Source organism: Arvicanthis niloticus, chromosome 10, assembly GCF_011762505.2.
Source record: "Arvicanthis niloticus isolate mArvNil1 chromosome 10, mArvNil1.pat.X, whole genome shotgun sequence".
Lineage (NCBI taxonomy): Eukaryota > Metazoa > Chordata > Mammalia > Rodentia > Muridae > Arvicanthis > Arvicanthis niloticus.
Window position 1 is genome coordinate 6,204,693 of NC_047667.1, and position 22,397 is coordinate 6,227,089.

Sequence of the window (22,397 nt, forward strand, 5' to 3'; positions counted from 1 at the left end):
TTTAGAGGATTAGACTCCATGAAGATGAAACAAGCAAAGCAGCAGTAATATATGAGATCCCACATCTCAAAACTACATAAATAAATAAATAAACAAATAAATAATAAATAAAATAATCATTGATGATAGTGAGATACTTTAAAATTTTTAAAACCCATCCTTATGGCACACCAATTCATCAAGGCCACACCTCCCAATCCTTTCCAAACAGTTCCAACAACTAAAAACCAAAGAATTACATAAGAAAACTATAGTGATCATTTTTATTTAAAGTACCACATTCTACTCCCAGGCTCCTATGGGTTTGTGACCATATTGCATAACACAAAGTGCATCTGTGCCAAGTTCTAAAATCCCTACAGCTATTCACAATGTACACTTTTATGTTCCAAAGTCACCATTTTAGTTAGGGTTTTCATTGCTGCGAAGAGACATCGGGACCAAGGCAATTGCTATAAGAAATGAAATTTAATTGTGGCTAGCTTATGGTTTCAGCAGTTCATCATGGCATGAAGTATGGCAATGTCTAGACAGAAAATGTACAGGAGAAGGAGCTAAGATTCCTGCCTCTTAAACAGGCACCCACAGTAATGTACTTCCTCCAACAAGGCCATGACTACACAAACCAAGCCATACTTCCTAATAATGGCACTTCCCATGAACCAAGCATATACAAACCACCACATTCTACTCTCTAACGTCCAAATGATTCATCAAATAGGAGTCTATTAGTACTGTACCTAGCCATAGTATAATGCAAAATATGTTTAGTCCAACTTTAGATGTTCCAGTGTATAGCTGTCTCAACAATGGTAAAAGTAGAAGTTCAAAGTGTCTTCTTAGATTTATCCAATTGCTTAGCTGTAATCCCCAAAGCAAAAACAAATATCAGCTAGGAAAACTGCAAACTTTGCATCTTCATGTTTGATGTAAAACCACTCTTCATATCTCTTTTATAACTTTTCATAACTTCTTTTATCTTTGTTGACTGCAACAAACTTCTTTCATTTGGGCTGGCTACAATCCTTGTTAAGAGCTTTTTTCAGTAGGTATCCCATAGCTCTGACATCTCTAATGTATTGGGATACTTGAGGCAACTTCAACTTTAGACCTATTTGTTCTAATAACTGAGTTCCAAGCATGATCTTCTGGGCTCCTCCAAAAAACTTGGATCACTTCTTCAGCTCTACCCTCTGTAGCAGTCTAGGTTCTCGTTGACTCCAGTCCACTGCTGATGCTCTTGATGACCATTTCATACTACTGGCACCTCTAATTTGCTAGAGTCTTCTGCTGCAATGAGGCTTCATCCATAGCCTCTCTTGGGCTCTCTTCATGGTGCCAAGCCTCTACTTCTTTGTATGACCACTTCAATCCTGAGCTGCAAACTGCAACTGAAGCTGCACCTTCACCTGTGGTCTTCCCTCGCCTCTCACAGTACCAAGCCTCAACTGCTCTCCATGACCCCTTCATGCCTTCAAAAGCAGGACAAGCTGGGCAATTCGCATACATTGCAGTCAAAGATCTGCATGCCTGTCTCCTGAGCTTTGAGGTAAAAGTTGTGGTTCACCATTCCTGATTTTAAGATTTTCTCTACTTGAAACTTTCTCTGTACAAGGCTGGACCAGAACTTAGAGATATGCTTATCTCTGGCTTCCAAGATTAAAGGCCTGTACTACCATATCTGGGCCTAAGCTTCTCTTGGCCACCATGACTCAAGATCTGTATCAAAACACTATGTCTTCCATCATCAAAATATGGATCACACATATGTCCTCCATTTCTAGATTATAGTTTACTCCAGAGTAAAAATCCAAATGAAAACAGTAACCAGGTAATAACAGCTAACATGATATAACTGTTCCTTGTTCAACTGCAAATATAAAATCAATAAACTTAGCTAGGTGGGATTTTGCTGCAAGTTCAGCACTCCCTCAATTTCATTTAATATCCTTGAACACATGATTTAGGTCCACTGCACTTCCTGATGCACATTTAATACATGAACCATATATATTTTGTATTTTTTTTTTCATTTTAAGCTTGCTATGCTTGATAAAAATGCTCTTCATAAGAGTAATCCAAAGGACAAAGTTCATGCTGGGCATTACTGAGACTATTGCGTTGGAATCCTATGCATCTGACACTCCTCACCTTAGCCTTAGCCTCAAGCAGACTTTTCAGACAAAGGCAAAAACCAACTATATGCTTAACCAAAATATCATAATTACAATCTCCAGGCTACATATTAATACTAGAATTCCTCTCCTCAGAAACAATTATAACCAGTCCTGCATGATTCAAATCACCCTCAGGACCAATGTTTTCTGTATTTCTACCATGATGGTCCATTAAGCACCACTAAAAGCATTCCACTGCTTCTCTAATACAATTTCCCAAATTTACATTTCTTTAAACCAATGCATGTTCTAGCCTATCACAAAAATACTGAAGTCCCTAGTACCAACTTCTGTCTTAGAGTTTCTATTGCTGTGAAGAGAAACCATGACAAAAAAAAAAAACAAACAAACAAAAAAAAAAAAACACTTCTTTAAGGGATAGTATTTAATTGGAGTTAGCTTACAGTTTCAGTGCTTCAGACAACTATCATTATGGAATAAAGCGTGACAGCATTCACATAGCCATGGTGCTGGAAAAAGAGCTGAGATTCTTGCATCTTTATCTGACTGCAAACAAGAAGTCTTACTCTTCTGCACTGGACTGAGCTTCAAAACCAACCTCCACAGTTACACACTTCCTCCAATATGGCCATACTTATGGCAATAAGACTACCACTCCAAATAATATCACTTGTCATGGGCCAAGCAAATTCAAACCACCACTGTCTCTCTGAGCCTCAAGGCAATTACTTAATACCCAGCCCCTTTAAAATAATTTTAAAAATTACATACTTCCAACATACAATGGCACAGAGTATACATTACCATTCTGAAAGGAAGTAATGGGAGCATGATTAGGAACTATTATACCAAACCAAGACAGAAACTCAGCAAAGCAAACTCCAAATTCTACAGTCCCATGTTTGACTACCCTTCTAGCTTTGCTATGGCAACTTAGAAGCTCTGTTTCAATTAGATTCTATTGCCTATATTCAGCTCTCTTGGGAAAATTTCCCATAGTTTAGCACCTCTATGAGATACTTAACATAATCTAGGCCATAATTATGTGGCTTCAAGAATGGCTTTTCTGGTCTCTTACCCTCTCAAGTACTTTATGCGTAGATTTCTCTGTAACACTTTAGTTTCAGTAGTTCCCTTTAACAGAAGAAGAAGGATTCACAATACCTCTGCTCTTATGTCCTTCATAACATTAAAATAAGTAATACTCAGATGATAGTACTAAGTTTGCATGCCCACTTGTGTTGGAGCCTGATCTCATTGAATAACATTTGAAGTACCTTTATTTCTTGTTGCCTTTTAGAAACAGAAAATTTCTTAGGCCAATGATTCTTAGCATTCCAAGTGCTATGACTCTGGATGTTTTGTGTTCCCAAATAATAAAATTATTTTCATTTCTATTTCATAACTGTAATTTTCCTACTGCCATGAATTATCCTGTGCCAAAATATCACAAGAATAGTGTCTATCCCAGTTGCTAGCCTACATTGCTCTAAGCACTACCAACTTCCAAACTACTCCTAGGAGGTCCCATTGAACATTCAATTGCTTTCTAGTTCAAAATTTTATAGTCTTTATATTCTTCCAATAAGCACAGCACATCCTGTCAAAGTAATTCCATGCCATGATCCTAATCTATTTCTTCATCAACTACTCTTTTGTTGCAGTGCTATAACCAGCATGACCAAGGCAACATATAAAATAAAGCATTTAATTGAGTTCATAGTTTTTGACTTTGTTTTCTGAGGGTGCTCACAAACTTGGAACTCACTACATTTGCTATCTTAATAGTCCAGGCCAGTGATCTTCAGAAATCCACCTATCCTTGCTCTCCCCTTACCCTAGTTCAGGAATTACAAGCATACACTACCATGCATACCCATTCTACACTCTCTTAAGGAAAGCCATGTTGTCTTAGGTAAGTCAATACAGATTCACACTAGAACAGTAATAGTGATGAAGCTGGGTCTCTAACCATGGGACTGAGTGGGACTAGACAGTTAAAGTGATGGAAGAAATTCAACTTGGTAAAACAAGTAGAATCAGCAAAAGGTTTCTGATCTATCATCCATCTTTCCATCTGTTATTACAAACTCTGTTGAGGAATTTGAAGATACAGCAATAGAGCAAGGCATGAGGGTATTATTGTGGGATGGACAGTGGGGATGAACAATGGGGAAGGTGTGAATAATTGGTTCTGCATAGCAACAATGATGCTATAAGCAGCTTGGCACACCATGTAAGCTCATCTTATAAATAATACTACCATCCCCTACTTCAAAGAATAGCATTCTGGTTCACCTTCTAATGTTATAGAAAGTTCTAATGAAGGCATTCCCAACCTTTCGACAATATTCTGGACCTTATTCCCAACTACCCCAGAATGCCTGCAGCCTATTTGTGGCAATTCTATATATGTGTATTGTATATATTAGTTACTTATTTGAACATCATGCAGTCTTTTATGTGCCCTTTTATGATATAACATCAAAACATTATAATAATATTGTGAGTGAAACCTGAAAAAATATGAATTTCACTGACATCATGGGACGTTACAATAAAGATTTTGTCACGATTCGTAAACTAAGAGCATTGAACAGCCATGCTATCTTATTCATTTTCTTACTTCTAAATGAGATCTCTTCCCAAAGCAGCTTTAGGAAAGAAAGATTTATTTGGCTGAGATATGAACATTATTGTCCATCATTGGGAAGGCATGACACTGGGAGATTGAGGCACTTGGTCCCATTGCATTTGTAGTAAGAGAACATGCAGAGAGAGATGAATTCTGGAGCTTAGCTCCCAGCTTTGTCTTTGTCCAGTCCAGGATTCTATTCCATGAAATTATGCAGCTTGTTTTACAATGGACTTTCTCCCCATGATAAAGCTAATAAATCTGGAAATTATGGCAAATATATGCCCAGACATTTATATTTGAGATGATTATAGTATCTGGTATGTTGACAATGACAATTAGCTATCACACACTCTCATGCTAAAACACACAGAAATGTTCACTGTCCCATTGTGAAATCAATGATCTTGAATGTTCAGATTCACATGTCCATTTTTTTAATGAGGTTGTCCAAAGATGAGCTAACTAGATCTCAAGTTCACCTTGTTTGTATACAGAACTATTTAAGTGAATTCCACTTATTTGAGTATCCCTAAAGGAAAACCAGTTGTGAGCTATGGCTTTAAGCCTTTATCTTTCTTCTTCATCCTAAAATTATGCTTATAGCTAGACTATTGATGCCCATTGGCTGAGTTAAGGAGAGCAATTTGGAGCACTGTATTGTTCTTTTCCATATTCTGCACATTGTGCATTGGTGAACATGCCACAAAATTGTCAGTTATTAAATTGCATTATTAGAAACTACTTCTCATTCAAAATTCAAAAGCAGGATATAGGCAACATCAGCATAGTTAAAATGAAAACTAAACTTTGATACAGCTTCCATTTCCATCTCGCCAAAGACAGAACATGATGGCACTAAAATGATTAAATGAGTTAAGTCACATAAATAAATATACAGATTTGAAAAACGTACATCTATATAAGAAGAAATACCAAACAACTGATTGAGTAATGGCACGTGGACTACCTTTATAACCAGGTTAGATACATAAAGAATGGAGAAAAGATAACTTCTAATAGATGATTAGATGATAAGTAGGTAGATGATTGATAGATGATAGATAGATAGATAGATAGATAGATAGATAGATAGATAGATAGCTATATCATAGAATATTAGTAGAGAATAGAATATAAAGCATGCTGTAATATGATAGACAGATATATGGTAAATATCATCAGGAGAGCTTTGAAAATAATCTAGACAATGTATTATAGTTTTCAAGGAATTACCTCTTTTCTTGGTCTTTACTCTTTGGTTTGTGATTGGGCCTGTGATATCTGTAAAATTAATACATAATGCCTGAAAGATTTTCTAGAATGAGGGCAATAGCATTACTCCATCAATATACCTTAGAAATACAAATCTTCCCATGAACATCACAGCCATTTCAACGCTGTCCATTTTTATTCCTCATTTTAAAGCATCTCATTTATTGAATGATAACTTTTGTTAATTTCATTACATTTGTATATTTTGAGATTATACAGGCTAGTTTCATGTAAACTTGACACAAGTTAGAGCCCTCAGAGAGGGGGGATCATCAGTGTAATTGAGAAAATGCCTTCATATTATTGCATTTTAGGAAAGTCTGTAGGATGTTTTTTTAATTAGCAATTGATGAGGGAAACCATTATGGGTGGTGCATTCCTAGTCTGGTGGTGATTTCCATAAGAAAGCAGACTGAGGAAGCCATGGGGATTAAGCCACTATATAGCAGCACTCCATGGTTGGCATCTTCATTAACCCCTGTCTCCATGTTCCAGCCATGTTTGAGTTCTTGTCTTGACTTCCTTTGATTATGAACAGTGGTATAGAAGTGTAAGCCAAATAAATCCTTTCACCGCAACTTGATTTTTGGTTATGGTCATTTAGCAAAACAATATAAATCATACCTAAGTTAGACACTAACACCATTTTTTGGAGTCTCAGGTGAATATTCTTTCAACAACTTTAACAGTATGAGTTTCCATCATTTTATTTTAGGAGTTAAAATTTAATGAAATTTGTTTCTTCAATAGATTTTTCGGAGGAATGTAGCACTATTTCAAAATAGCAAAGCACAGTTTTCTCTGGGAACATGGTGGTTATTAATTAATTGGTTTGGGAAATTATTCCCAGGATGATTCACAGTCATTGAGCATAATTTAATTGGGTGAGATAAGAACTATTCCCATGTTGAAAAATCTTAAGGAAATAATTAAAACCAAACCAAATCACTTCTTCTTCTTCTAAGATATGGAGACAGAAGTGTAGGGGGATGAAATAACTTTTCCTAGGTCACAGAAAGAATTTATGGGAAGAATTAATACAGAACATCTAAGTAGTCAGTTCTTTCTTTTTACTTGGAGCTAAATCATGCCAATGACCCTAATCTTGCTTTTACAGTTAATAATAACAGTTTTCTTTAGCATGTTTTCTGACCAATGCACTGTAATGGCAGTGCTGTGGCTTATTGCTTTTCTTTATGGGCCGTTGTTTTCCCATTTGTAAATCTAAGAGGGTGGAAGAGGGAAGAAACCACATGATTTCATTGCTCTGTTCGCTTTCTGCTCTTGGACTCTATGAAGAATAATGTAATGATGTGGGCAAGATTCTCAGGTGGCAAACGCTTTTCAAGTCTTCCTGTTTCCTCTCCTGCTTTGTTTGTGAGGATGTTCAAAATTAAACTGCATATCAAATTTCAGTAAATGTTTTCCCCCAAGTTATCACAAGTATCCAACATACTCCACAGAGTGTCTTGCAACTTTAAGATTTACTTGCTTTTATTCCTGTGTATCTGTGTGTTGGTGTGTGCACTTGTGTGCTCAGTTGCCTTTGAGGCCAGAGAGGTTAGTGAATCTCCCCTGGGCCTGTCACTGTAGGTACTTATGTGCCATGTGTCAGACCTCTGGAGGAGAGGTAGGATATTTTAACTGCTGTCACCTCATTAACAGCCCTGCTGAAGGTTTGTGTAGTGGGTACTTCTACCTGTTTTGGCTGTCACATGTTTTAACTGACTATAACACTGAAGTGACTAGTCTACATTTTATACCGGCAAACATGGCTTTCAAGTACAGATCTACCTTTAAAACCAAATTCCTATCTCTTACTGATATCTTACATTCTTTCTTAACTTTTCCTCTTATTCTTATTGAAAGAGCCTCATGTCTTTGAATGTTTCCAATATAAATGTTTTCAGATAATTTTTGTATGTATGTGTATATGCATTTTTTTATTATTATTCAGGGTTCTCTAGAGGACAAGACCTGACAGAATAAGTAAGTGCACAATTTATTAGAGTGGTTTATAGGCTATGGTCAAACTAGTCCAACAATAACTATCCACTAACAGAAAGTCCAAGAACACAGTAATCCAGGAGGCTGGCTTTCTCAGCTGTTTTTCAGTATCTCCAAAGAAGTAGAATCTAGCATCAGTGAATGAACTTTCCAGCAATAATACATATGGGCTAGTAAAGAACGAGAGAGCTTTCTTCTTTCATGTGACTTTTATAGGCTGCCACCAGGAAGTGTGGCCCAGATTAAAGGTTGATCTTCCCACCTCAAAAGATCTGGAATAAAGGATGGATATTCCCTCTTCAAATTACTTAATTTTTAAAAATCCTTTACCAATATTACCCAGCTGTTTTGATTTTATTTATGTCATCCAGATAGAGTCATGTTAACAACCAAGAATAGTTACAAGTGTTTGCTCTTTGTACATGTGTTGTGTGTGTTTGCATGTATTTGGAGGCCAAAGGAGAGCTCTGGTTTGACATTCATCAGATGTCATTGATGTTCTTTTTCCTTTAAAGATTAAAAGAAATGTACATGTGAGTGCAAAGGTCTCTTGGAGCAAGAAGAGTGCATTGGATCCCCCAATGATAGACTCATATGTAGTTGTGAATACCTACTGTGGATTATTCAAACTGAACTTGTGTCTTCTGTAAGAGCAGGGCATCCTCTGAATTTCTGAGCCATCTTTCCAACGTATTTTGTTCTTTGGAGAAAAACACTCACTGGCCTGTTACTACCATATTACGATATGATATTGTATGATATCTTGTTTAGACCAACACTCTCTGCTACCAACACTGGAGTTGCAAGCATGTGTCAGCATACCCAGCATTTTTTTTCATTGCCATTTCAGGTTTCATACACAGATCCTTATGCTTACATTGTATAGTTTTATCCATTATAATGATGTGTTGGTTTATAGATGCATAGCATCTGTAGCTGTTGTTTTTAACATGACACTTAATAGTTTTTAAGAAATTATCTATGATACTGTGTATGTATTAAACTTGTATAGCCATTTTCATCTTTTTTACACAATGCACTATTACAACTCTTTGCATAGCATCCATTTTTACATATCAAAAGTAATATGAGGTTGATTTAAAATTTAAGGTGGATATATATTCAAATGCTTTCCTGTTTTATGTAAGAAACTTGAACACCTGCAGACTTTGACATATTTTAGAAACTCTTCAAACAGTCTCCCTATAGATAAGGAGGAAGACTATATTTGTCAATTTTAAATTAATAATGGCATTAAATACATGGTATAAAACTTGTAGAATAAGGATTCATAAGCATAACTCCTAAGATTATTTGCCTGATATTAACCTGGGGTAGAACTTTATAGGGAACAAAAATCTCTTGATAAGGAACAAAATGTGTTGATCTCATTGTCTATATAGAACACTCAGAAGGAGACTCTGTAGTACTTTGAATGATCCACTGTTTATATACTCTTCCTTAGAAGTTCTAATATCTCCTGCTTTGGATTGTTGTTTGTGCAGAGGACAAGATCTGGATGACAGTTCAGCACAACAACACAGAGCTGACTCGGGTACAGGGTTCCAGCCCTGAGAAGCCCTATTCCATGTCTTTAAATTATGGTGGGAGTATGGAGCAACTGGAAGCTTTGATTGATGGTTCAGAACACTGTGAACAGGAGGTGATATACCACTGTAGGAGATCCCGCCTGCTTAACACACCAGGTAAGGTCCTGTTGTTCTTCATAGTATGCTTAAACCTACAAACCAATATTCTGGCTGTATTTTTTTTTTCTGACATAAGCTAGAGTCATTGGAGAGGTGGGAATCTCAATTCATAAAATATGTCTTCAAATGATAATTTTCTTAATGACTGATGTGGGAGGCTCAGTCAATTATATGTTATACTACTACTGGGTATGTAGTCCTGAGGAATATATATTAAAAAAAAAAAAAAAAACATGAAACTATACCTGAAAAAAAAATGAAGTAACATGTTAAAAAGCAGTATTTCTCTATGTCCTTTGCTTCAGTTCCTGATTCCTGGTTCCTGCCTGACTTCTGTCAATAATGGAGGGTCAGTTGCAAATCATAAGATTTTTTTAAAATCAAGTTTCTTTCAGTGATGGTGTTTTATCACAGCAATTGGGAAAAGATCATTACTAACTACATCCAAAAGAGGACTAATATCCAAAATATACAAAGAACTCAAGAAGTTAGACTCCAGAGAACCAAATGACCTTATTAAAAATAGGATACTCAGCTAAACAAAGAATTCTCAGCAGAAAAATCTCAAATGGCTGAGAAGCACTTAAAGAAGTCCTAAGTCATCAAGGAAATGCAAATCAAAATGACCTTGAGATTACACCCCACACCAATAAGAATGACTAAGATCAAAAATGTAGATGACTGAAGATGCTGGCAAAGATGTGGAGAAAGAAGAACACTCTTCCATTGCTGGTAGGACAGCAAGCTCATAAAACCACTTTGGAAATCAATCTAGCAGTTCCTCAGAAAATTGGAAATAGTTATACCTGAAAATCCAGCTATACTACTCCTAGGCATATACCCAAAAGATGCTCCAACATATAATAAGAACACCTTCTCCACTATGTTTATAACAGTCTTATTTAGAATAGACAGAAGCTGGAAACAACTCAGATGTTCCTCAATAGAAGAATGGATACAGAAAATATGGCACATTTATACAGCTATTGAACACAATGACTTAATGAAATTCGCAGGCAAGTGGATGGAACTATAAAATATCACCCTGAGTTATGTAACCCAGACACAAAATGCACACATGGTATATACTCACTAGTAAATGGATATTAGCCCAAAAGCTCAAAATACCCAAGATACAACCCACAAACCATATAAAGCTTAAAAGAAGAAGAAAGACCAAAGTGTGGATGCTTTAATCCTACATAGAACTGGGAACCAAATAATCACAGAAAGTAGAAGGAGAAAGGGATCTTGGAGGGAGAGAGGAGGGGCAGGGAAAAAGTGGGGCAGGATTACCTACTGGAAGGGATAAGAGAGAGATACAAAAGGTCCTAAAATTGAATAGAAATATGTAGCAGTGGGGGTTGGGGAACTGGAGGTAGCCACCAGAATGTCCCAGATTCCAGAAAAGTTGAGGGATTGGGCCACCCTCACATCTCAAAAGTTTTAACCCTGAAATACTCTTGTCCAAAAGAAAGACAGGGACAAAATGAAACAGACACTGAAGGAAAGTCCCTCCAGAGACCACCCAACCCAGAGATCCATCCTACCTGCAGACACCAAACCCCCACACTATTGCTGATGCCATGAAGTACTTGAAGTACTTGCTGACAGAAACCTGGTATGGAGGTTCTCTGAGAGGTTCTGCCAGTACCTGACAAAGACAAGTGCAGATACTCACAGCCAGCCATCAGACTGAACCAGGGGACCTAAAAGGAAGAGCTGGGGGAAACACTGAAGGAACTGAAGGAGATTGTAACTGAATATGAAGAACAATATGAAATTACTAAACAACCCAGAGCTCCCAGGGACTAAACTAAAAACCAGAGTATACATGGAGAGAGCTATGGCTACAGATACATATGTAATAGAGGATGGTTCTATCTGCCATCAATGGGAGGAGAGGCACAAGAGCCTGTGAAGGCTTGATGCCCCAGCAGAGGGTGTTGGTAGAGCAGTGAGGTGGGAATGAGTGAATGGGTGGAGGTGCACCTTCATAGAGGCAAAAGAAAGAGGGAAGGGGGCAATGGGGGTGTTTATGAAGGAGTAACTGGGAGGGGGATATCATTTAAAATGTAAACAAATAAAATGATTGATTAAATAAAAGAGAAACTTTAAAACATTCAATAAAATATATATTTGACAAGAATTAAACTACATTACAATTGTTCACTATGTTTTGATGAGAGATATGACCCAAAAAAGACCGGGAGTCTTGACTTTGCTATTCGAGCACTCTACTGAGTCTATACTTGTCTCTGTTTCTGCAGAAAGGCAGCCTGGCAATACACATCCAAAAGTGAATTGGGAAACATGAGGGTTTTGATTGAAATAGCACTTAAAGACAGATCATTTGAGATAGACATGTACAGTGCAGTAGCCGGAAACTGTTGGGAGAGATGGAAGATGGGATCAGAAGGTATCAAGGATCCCAGTACATACACACAAGGTGATGAGTTACATCTCGATCCAAAAATATCTTAGGAGAGAACATCAGTCGATGAGACTAAGCAGGACAAGCAGACACTAGTCTGTGTTCACATAATTTATGTTGTGTAAAAAAAGACATCAATGTATATGACTCTTAAAATAAATTTTCATTTTTAATAAATTACTCAGTTTTTAAGATAGAGGTCCTGGTGTAGCATACGTTTGCTTTGCAGATATTATGTAGCTGAGATTCACCTTGAATTTATAACTACATTGTCTCTACCTCTGGAGTTCCTGGAGTACAGATGTGCTTGACCATGCTTGCTTTTTGTGTGTGTGAAAGTCAGGGCTTTGTTGCATGGGTAGAATGTACTCTACCTAGGAAGCCAATGCCTAACATTAAAATTTCATTTTAGAAAAAAATAAACAAATGGATAAATCACTTTATATTTTTCTGATGCTGGTTTTATTCTGATTGAATGATTGGTTATTACATATGTACTAGTTAACTTTCTTGCTGTTGTGAGGTAACATCTAATAAAGCATTTAGAAGTGGGATTTCCTTCAACCAAGTTTTGAAGCCCATGATGAAAGTTGGCAAAATCAGTATGTTCTGAGGCAACAAGAGAATAAAACAATTATCTGTTAATATCCTAAAGGACCACAAAACAGAGGGTAATAGTAACATTTATCTAGATCTTTTCCTATGTCATGCTGGCTGGCCTGTAACTCCATGTGTAGAACAGGATAGCTTTGTACTCACAGAGGTCTACACACCTCTTCTTCCCAAGGACTAAGAATGACAATTTAGGCCACTAAGCCCATATGAAGCCATTCATTTCTGTAAATATTAATTAGTACTAAAGGCTATAATAGTATCAAGTATCACATTCTATTGCAAAGTTCTGTGTCCTAGGGCTTAGCATTAATAGGTTTTGAGTGGAAGTAGACCAATAGACAGAAATGTCAATAAAACATGAGTGGGAGATACCTAACTCAATACACTGCCCTGTTTGACTAATCTAGAATCTTCAGGGGAAGATATTGTTCCACCTAAATGAATTTTCTAGATAACTGTCACTGATCCCCTTTAAACACCAAAAATGTTTTCAAAGAAAATTTAACTATTCAAAATGGAAATCTTTCTCTGATGGATTACATGCCTCCTTGCCTTCTTAAACACAGCATTCAGAACAGAAAATTGGACCTTTTATTTTATTTTATTTTATTTTATTTTATTTTGATGACTCAGGTTCATCACTGTAAAATCAATTTTGGAACTCTTATTGAATTCAGCCATGCTTGTCAGGCTGATGAAATCACGGCTTCCTCTCTGCACTTCTTTCCTTGTATCTCAGTTCTCACCAGCTGCCTTACAAGGATCAGTGTCTGTGTTTCCTTGCTTATCTCTCTGTTCCCTCATGATTAAGCTGAATACATTTGCCACCATAAGCCCTCAGGAACTGCCCTTCTTTCTTTTCATTGCCTAGTCATTTTTTAATATTCAAATTTTTATGAAAAAATAGAAGTGTGTCTATTCTGACTTTGGGATTTCCCTCAAGGACTTAAACTGTCTTGTAACTTAGATTATGTCATTCCATTTAGTTATTTTATTTGTGCATGTGTGTGTGTCCATACACACACACATACACACACACAAACATACATGCACACGCACATGCACACACACGTACACAATGCCCTTGAAAGTCAGATGTTTTGAATCTCTCCAAGCCCATGTCACCGAAATCTTTTTTGAGCCACTCTATTTGTGCACTTGGGAACATCATTCTAGTCTGTTGGGGGCCGACTTTTAGCAGAAAGCGGCTATCAGCTTTGCAGCCATCTTGAGCCATATACCCTGACATGAGATTTGGATTACAATAGCCTACAACAGCTGAGCACACTCGGATAATCTTGGTTTAGATACCTTGACATTAAAGGTGTGTGAGATTAAAGGTGTGTGACTTAAGAGTATGACTTAGAAGTACAGAGATCAGAGTTAGAGACAGGACCTAAGGGCATGATTAAAGGTGTAACTTAGAGGCGTGGCTTAGAAGTAAGACATATAAAAGGCAGAGACAGACAGTAGAGATTGAGACTATAGAGGGAGAATCAGACAGGAGACAGAGGAAGAGAGACTGAAGAATAAATGGGATTGAATCACACCCTGTCTGGTCTTCATTCTTTGAGTCTGCCCTCACCCTCACTCTTGCTGAACCCCGACCCGCAGACCAGAGCAGCAGCTTGGGCCGGGATACAGTGGCCACCCAAACGTGGGTCGGCCCAGGCCTCAACATTTTGCCTGGGCTGCAACATTTATTTTGGCCGCCCCAACGTGGGGCTAGTGTGGACCCCAACGTTATTTTGGCGCCTGAACAGGGACTCAAGCTTGGGCCCCAACACTAGTCCTTTGACACAGTGGCACTTTTAGCTGCAGAGCCCTTTACCATCTCCAGTCTATGTTGAAACTATGTGTAGATGCATTGTCTTCTTAACTCGATTGTCTTATGTTCTCTGGGTTTAGGTTTGCATAGGAAGAGCATAGATTTGTGGGGTTCACATTGGGAGTGAGATTTCCATCAGTTTTTACCTGACTTGTGCCAATTTGCTTAGTTTCTATAGATGGAATTCACCACCTGTTAAATTTATACAAACATCTTAAATTCATAAAGCTGAGAAAGAATAAAGACAAACACAGTCTGGAATGCTTCATCTGTGCCAGGTGTATTCCAGGCATCCAGTAACCAGTGTTTCTGCTGAAAGCTTTCCTGAGTAGACAAAGAGCAATGTTGATGCTATCATGAGAAATATGCTGAAAACTAATTTCCTTCTTCTTATTAGTTCCTTATTAGTTTGAGAATCCCACACAATGAATTTCCCCATGTCTGTTTCCTTTTCTCTAATTCCTTCCAGGTGTTCACCCCACTACATTGTATTCTTTTTTGTTTTAACCATCAGGTCTAATTTATGCTATCCATATATTCATGGATATATGGCCATAGGCAATTTTCAGGGGCCCTTTAAGAAAACTGACTCTTTTTTTTCCTAGCAGCTATCAGTTGCCAACAGCTCCTTAGATAGGAGTGAAACTTCATGTCTACCTACCCTTTCCATGTTGAAACTTTCATATGGATTGAGCTCAAACTGGTCTTGTACATGCTAGCATATCCTGAGTTCATGTATTTTAGCTGTCCTGTTATATCAAGATGACATTTTTATTTTATTCACTCATTATTTTTGACTTTTACAGTCTCCACACCTCCTCTTCTACAGTAGTAATCCTTGAGGCTTGGGAGGAGAGGCCAGGGTATTGATGTCCCACTTAAAATGAACATTGCCCAAGCTTTTATTCTATAAACCTTGCCTAGTCATGTTTCTCTGTGTTAATCATCATCCACTGAAAATAGAAGTTTTCCTGATCAGGATTGAGAGATACATTAATACATGGGAATAAAAATAAATCATTATAAGTCAGTTTAATACTATGTTCATTTATCAGAATAACTGTAGTAAGTTCTCTATCAGAGCTTATGGCTGACCTGGCTAGCAATCATCTTTTGACCCAATAGTCTTTTAGTCTCAGGTATGGATTTGATCATGTAGAGAGAGACTTAAATCTATCAGAATCAAGTGGATTATTTGTGTGATATTCTTGCCACTATAGAACCAGTGCCTGTCTTGCCTGACTAGCTCTTATTATACCTTGCTAAGTTTACAGATGGTAACACTAATGACATTGTTCTTCTTTAATAGAGTCTTTTGTAGGATAACTAATAAGATTGGCAATACCCGGTAACATTTGTGTATCTATAGAAATTTACTGGCCAGGAACTCCAAATTGAGGAAATCATTTTTGAAAATGGACTTTTTATCTGTAAGCTTATTGTGTCTAATAGGAGCATCATTGTTTCATTATAATGTACATATAGTTTAACTGTGTGTTTGTGTGTGTGTGCATGTTCATGTGTGAGTGTGTGTTTGTACATGTTTCTACTCTTCTACGGTAGTGGGTAGCAGAAGACTTGATTATCTAAAGCCTATGTACTTGATTATCCAAAACCAACGTAGATTAAGAAAGGCTTCCCAAACCTGTGATGCATTGTCAAGACCCTAATGGGAGGAGCAAACAAGGCTGCTGAGGCATCTCAGCAGATTCAGTCCTTTGCTGTCAAACCTGAGAATCTAAGTTTAGTTTCCTGGCCACACATGGTAGAAGGAAAGAATAAATTCCCACAAGTCATTCTCTGTACTTCAGCCAGATTTCTGTGTACACATGTCTTCTCTCTCTCTCTCTCTCTCTCTCTCTCTCTCTCTCTCTCTCTCTCTCTCACATTCTTTTGAGATGTGTGTATAGAAATAATGTAAGTATGGTGACAAGAACATGTTGATATTTTGTATGTAGATCATGTTGAACACAACTGATTGTATACTCAGGATAAATTCTCTGAGGTACCACTGCCAAAACAGTGTGAATATTTTCAAGAATTTGTCATCTTGACTTCTGCTGTGTATCTAGGTAGAACCAATTTATATCCCCAGAAAAGCAGAGGAACTGTGTGCCCATTTCTAAGCAATGAATATTAATTGTAGCTTCTTATTTCAGTGTTGGAAATCTTATCAGTATATAATGTCACCAAAGAAATTTTAAATAATTTTTGTTAGCAGTACTAATTACGCATCTACATGTGTGTGTGGGGGGGGGAGGGAGGGAGAGAGAGAGAGAGAGAGAGAGAGAGAGAGAGAGAGAGAGAGGTGGGGGAGACAGAGAAACAGAGATGAGAAAGAGAAAGAAAATAACATAGCTTATAGTTTGCCATTAACTGGTAATCAGAATGCCAAGACACTATGAAATGTTGCAAATAACATTTTCAGGTAGATTTAAGTTGGTCAGAATATGGTGTGGAGGAAGTCTTCTTGACATAGCATCTCCTTTTTACTTTGCACAACACATAATGAAAAAAGGAAGTAAAGAAGGGAAGATGAGAGAAATGAAAAGAAACAGTAAATGTCACAGAGATTTCTTATGGCTATGGCTGTGTGTGGATATCAGATAAGCACTTTCTCTGAACCAAATCCAGATACACACACAGTAGTTTATATATTCACATACCTTAATTAGTGCCAGAAAGCTGAGAGGCTGAACTCCTCTTAAACCCCACTCAACTAAATCAACGCATATTATTGTTTCTCACAAACTATGCAAAGATTCACAGATCAAAGAAAATGGGTATTTACAAAGTGTGTGCATTTGTATGAATTTCTTTATTGTATAGAAAAATAAAGATAAAAAGAAAAAGGCAGAAAGGGCCAGGTAGTAGTCAATATGTCTTAAATTGTGCAAATTCCTGGGAAGTATTCAAGTGTTGTACCTCTCAGCTTCTAGGCAGCAGTCTATTGATCCCCAAAGAAAGTTCTTATATCTCTCTCCATGCACTAGGAATTACTTGATTACCTTCATTCAGAAACAGTGAGAGCAGAAGGAACACAGGAGAGAGTAGTTCATGCATGGTGTACCACTGTGTTTCTTTCATTGAGTTGGTGACTGAACCATGGAACTCTTGTTTTTTAACTATTTCTCTGTTATTTCCCTCTAGATATACGCATAACTACCAGCCAAGGTGACATGCAATCTATCTCTGTAACTAAAGCTGTGTCCTGGTAACTCTATGGTGCTGTGGTTTACAGGAAATAAGTTCTGTAACTCTCATGCATTTTTGCATTTTCCTAGTCTATCTGCTATTCCTTGGAACAGCTTTATGCAAGGCTAAGGCATTGCTACAGAATAGCATTTCAGGGCATAGAAGTAGCCAGCCTGCAGTGCTCAGCAGTCCATTTCACTGTGGGAGAAAGCAGCCATTTTTCTCTGGATTAAGATACAACCTGCCCTGACTGAACTTGAGCCATTTCTCATATAGCAGCACCTGCAGGCATTCTGCCTTTGGACAGATGTCAAGAAGGTAGGAAACAGTGAGTTTATAAAATGAAGTAGCAGTCATTCAGAAAATGTTTAAGTGCAAAGGGCAGAACAGTCAATATTAAAGCTGTTGCCTCCCCGATGAATCAATTACCTGGTTAGCTACCTCCGTACATTGGTTACTTTACTTCTCACTGTTACTAAAATATCTTGCAGAAAGACCTACAGAGGAAGGGTCAGTCTTGGTACTTGGTGAAGAAGACATAGTCTATCAAGACAAAGAATGTAGGATGCAGATTAGTTTATAGGTGGTCAGATAAAAGCAACAGGTAAAAAGAAGAAAGAGCTTAAGCCAGAATCAGGACTAGACTATATATTCCTCCATACCTGAGTCTCAGCAACTCACTCCTTCTAGGAAGTTCTACCTCCTCAATATTCTACAACCTCCATCAGTACTCCAGGAGGAAGGTCAAGTGTCCAGATACATGATTTATGGACAACATCTCACATTCAACTCATAACACTCTACAAAGAATATCCCTCCAGAAGGAAGACAAGATAGACAAAGTTTTAGAAAGATGGTTCTACAGGGCAGTCCCCTAAAGCTCTCTGGGACAAATAAGAATTGAACATCCTAGCCAACCCCAAATTCTCTCCCATATTTTTGAGAGAGCCAAGGATGCTTCATTACATTCTCCCAAGAGCCTACTACTGGTTTCACACATACTATTATATGTAGTACTCTAATGTGATTCCCTCCCAACTAAAGCTGTACATGGTTCATGGCACAAAGGACAAGTTGAGACTAGAATGTATGCTATGACTTTGACATTGACTGTCCCTTAAGACCCATATTTAAGGGCCTGATCTCTAGCTTGGTGCAGATGATAAGTAGTAGAATTTTTAAAATTAAACTCAATGGGAGAAACTCAGGTCACTGGGGTCATGGCATTCCTTATTTTCTTTTTCTTCTTCACAGTGTGTGTGTGTGCACATGCAAGTGAAATAATTTGTATATGTACAGGTAGATGCATGTGCATATTTGTGTATGGAGCCACTAAACAATCTTGGGTATGATAGAGTGGGTTCTCTACTTGCCTGGACCTCACAAAATCTGCTAGGCTGCCTTACAAACAAGTCACATGGGTCTACATCCATCTCCCCAGCACTAAAAATAATGACATGCCACCATGCCCAGGTTAACATACATACATACAATATATAAGGGTAGAAATGATTTTGAAGTCTGTGTTCTTTCACTGTACTATAAAACCCTTGAATCATAAAACACTGCAATAAAAAGATAAACTTGGGCATATGACTCAAAAGAAGCATTAATGACTAGTAAGTGGTTGAAATGTGTTCCGGTAGCCACCAGAAAATGCAAATGGAAATTATACCTGTCAGAGAGGCTGTCGTAAAGAAAATGACAAATGCTGGCAAGGACCAGTGGAGCTTATACACTAATGATGGGAATTTAAATTAATGCATATATGGTGGAAACTAGTATGGACATTCGTAACGCAAATTACATAGAACTTTCATCAAGATATATACTATGAGAACATTCCTAAAAGTTCTAATGTAACCCATTGTAGATAACTGCCTATCCATGTTCTTTGTCACATTATGTACTACAGCCAAGATATAGATGTAGACTAGGTGCCCATAAACAGATGAATGGATAAAGAAAAGGATACATGTGTAATGGTGTTTTATTCAGCCATGCAGAACAAAATCATGCCATTTTCAGGAAGATGGACATATTGTAGATCATTAAGTTTGGTGAAAGAAGGATGACCCAGAAAGACAAATATTGCATGCATTTTTTTCATATGTAGCATCAAGATTATATTTATACAAAATTGTATTGTATATATGAGTGTATGTGTACATGTTTGTGGTGTTTGTATAGAAGTCAGAGAAAGACTATGTGAGAATATTAAAATGAATAGAGGAAGGAAATAGAGAAAAGAACAGAATATAATTGAGGTAAATATAAAAAAGTCAAATGGCACAAAAGTTTCATAATGAAACACTTTATATTTTCCAAATTAAACATTACTGTCACGGTTATTGTAATAAATGTATCAATGTAGTATATTATTTTTGCTAAAATGTTAATTATAAAACAGGCTCTATAACACATGTCAGTAACCAGAGAACTTGGGTGCTGGATTCAGTAAGCTCCAGAGCTCAAGGTCATCCTTTGTTATTCAATAAGCTTGAAGCCAGCTTGAGCTACATAAAATTATTAGTGGACTAACTGCAAAAATGCAGCAAATGAAGGACAGAAACTTGGGTTCTCTCTTACTACAATTCAAGGCCTTTGGAATCCTCTCAGTCATTAAGAAGCCAATTAAAACTTAGTGTTATAAAGTCCCTCTATATGTCTATTTTAGAGCTTTAAATGGAAGTTTATAACAAATTGTCACAAGTCTGCAAATATAGAGAGACTTGTGCCGGTGAGATGGCCCCGCAAATAAAAGCACAGACTCACAAGCCTGACATACTAATTTGGATTCCAAAGACCCGTAGGAGGAAAGGGGTGAACCAACTCTCACAAGGTTGACAAAGGAATACTGTGCGACACAACCCAACACACACATACACACACACACACACACACAATTTAAAAGAAAACATAGAGATTAGCAATGAATATAATCATTGTATTTCACTGTGTATGAAAACTGGTTCCCTTCATTGGACAATAGACTCTTGGTGATTTGTTTGAGGCAGAAAATCAGAATAAAAATCAGTGAATTCATAAGAAAGCCATCCACCTGTTCTAAGCCACAGATATGGACACATAGCTAATGGGAATTAAATACCCCATATAAGTTTAATGTGATATGTACCTACCCTTATTTAAGTTGCTGTTTTGATCATAAGTTATCTAAATGACCAGTGGTTATTGAACAAGTACCAAACCCCAGATTGTCTACAAAATATAATCTGTATTTTCTTCACTATGTTATCGTAGAATGATGTTCACTTGCTGTGGTAGTTTGAGTAGGTTTGCCCCACCCCCACCCCACAGACTCATATGTTTGTATGCTTGGCCCAACAGGAGTAGCACATTTAGGAGGTGTGGCCTTGTTGGAGTAGCTTTGGAGTTCTTGGAGAAAGTGTATCAATGTTGGGTAGGCTTTGAGGTTCTTATGCTTCAGCTCACCCAGTGTAGAGAGCCTCTTCCTGGCTGCCTTAGGATCAAAATGTAGAACTCTTAGATACTCCAGCAACGTATCTGCCTACTCACTGCCATGCTTCCCACCATGATGATAATGGGCTGAACCTCTGAAATTGTGAGCTATCCCTAACTAAATGTTTTGGTTTATAAGAGTTGCTTTGGCCATGGTGTCTTTCACTGTTGAGATTTGGTTTTTTCCTATATATTGTAATGCTAAATATTGCATTATGAGAGAATGAGTATGAGAGTATGAGAGAATCTGCAGGTAGACTCAAATGGCTATGTGTGGCCATTCTTCCTAAGGTATGTCAGATTGGTGAATAAAGATGCAGACAGCCTGTAGATGAAAACAAATGAGATAGGTGGGGTTGGGGTTTCCATGCTTGGGGTCTGAAGAAAACTACAAAGAAAGGGAGCAGGAAGGGAGAAGGAAAAAGCCATGGGTAAGGTGAGAAGGTGAGAAATAAAAGCATGGCCATGAGGGCTGGCTAAAAGCTAAAAGCTAAAAGCATCTCAGACCAAACATGCCAAATTACAATTCAGAATTATTAATGAGGAAACAGATTTTAATAGCTTAGAGGGTAGATACCTGCTCAGCTCTAGTACTGAATAAGGCTTATTATAAATACAAAAGCTACGTGTCTTTTATCTGGAACCGAATGACTGAAGGCTGGATAGAATACCCCAATCGAGATTAAATGATTTCCGTAACATGTCACAGGAACAAAACCCTAAGATACCTACTATACCTCAGATATGCTCACAGAGAAAAAAAATCCAATTTTCCAATCCTGAGATACAGGAATAGGACTGAAAAAGAACATAAATTTAGAACAACCTGATTTGAGCTATTGTGTCATCTCCTTACAAGCTTATGACATGTGGTTTCTGGAATTTTTTGTTCTTTGATGATGTGGTATCATGTGTCCCAGTCTATTCTTGAAAGTGCCAAATAGCTGAGGATGAGATCCCACTCTCCTTCCAGCATGCAGGAATTTCATGCCTGCACCACCTGGGCACAGGTAAATGAGCTCAGGATTTGGTCCTTGTAGAGAAGTACTGTATTAACTGGGCGATGTCCTCAGGCCCATTA

The 22,397-nt window shown here is 37.5% G+C and overlaps 1 protein-coding gene across 1 annotated transcript in view; it reads left to right on the plus strand.

Moving 5' to 3' along the window:
• LOC117716146 (contactin-associated protein like 5-1) overlaps window positions 1-22,397 on the plus strand; it is an 838,779-nt gene that overhangs the window by 585,298 nt on the left and 231,084 nt on the right. Inside the window, exon 13 of the mRNA XM_034513074.2 lies at window positions 9,561-9,761. Within this exon, the coding sequence (XP_034368965.1) occupies window positions 9,561-9,761 (201 nt within the window). The remainder of the gene's footprint in view (window positions 1-9,560; window positions 9,762-22,397) is intronic.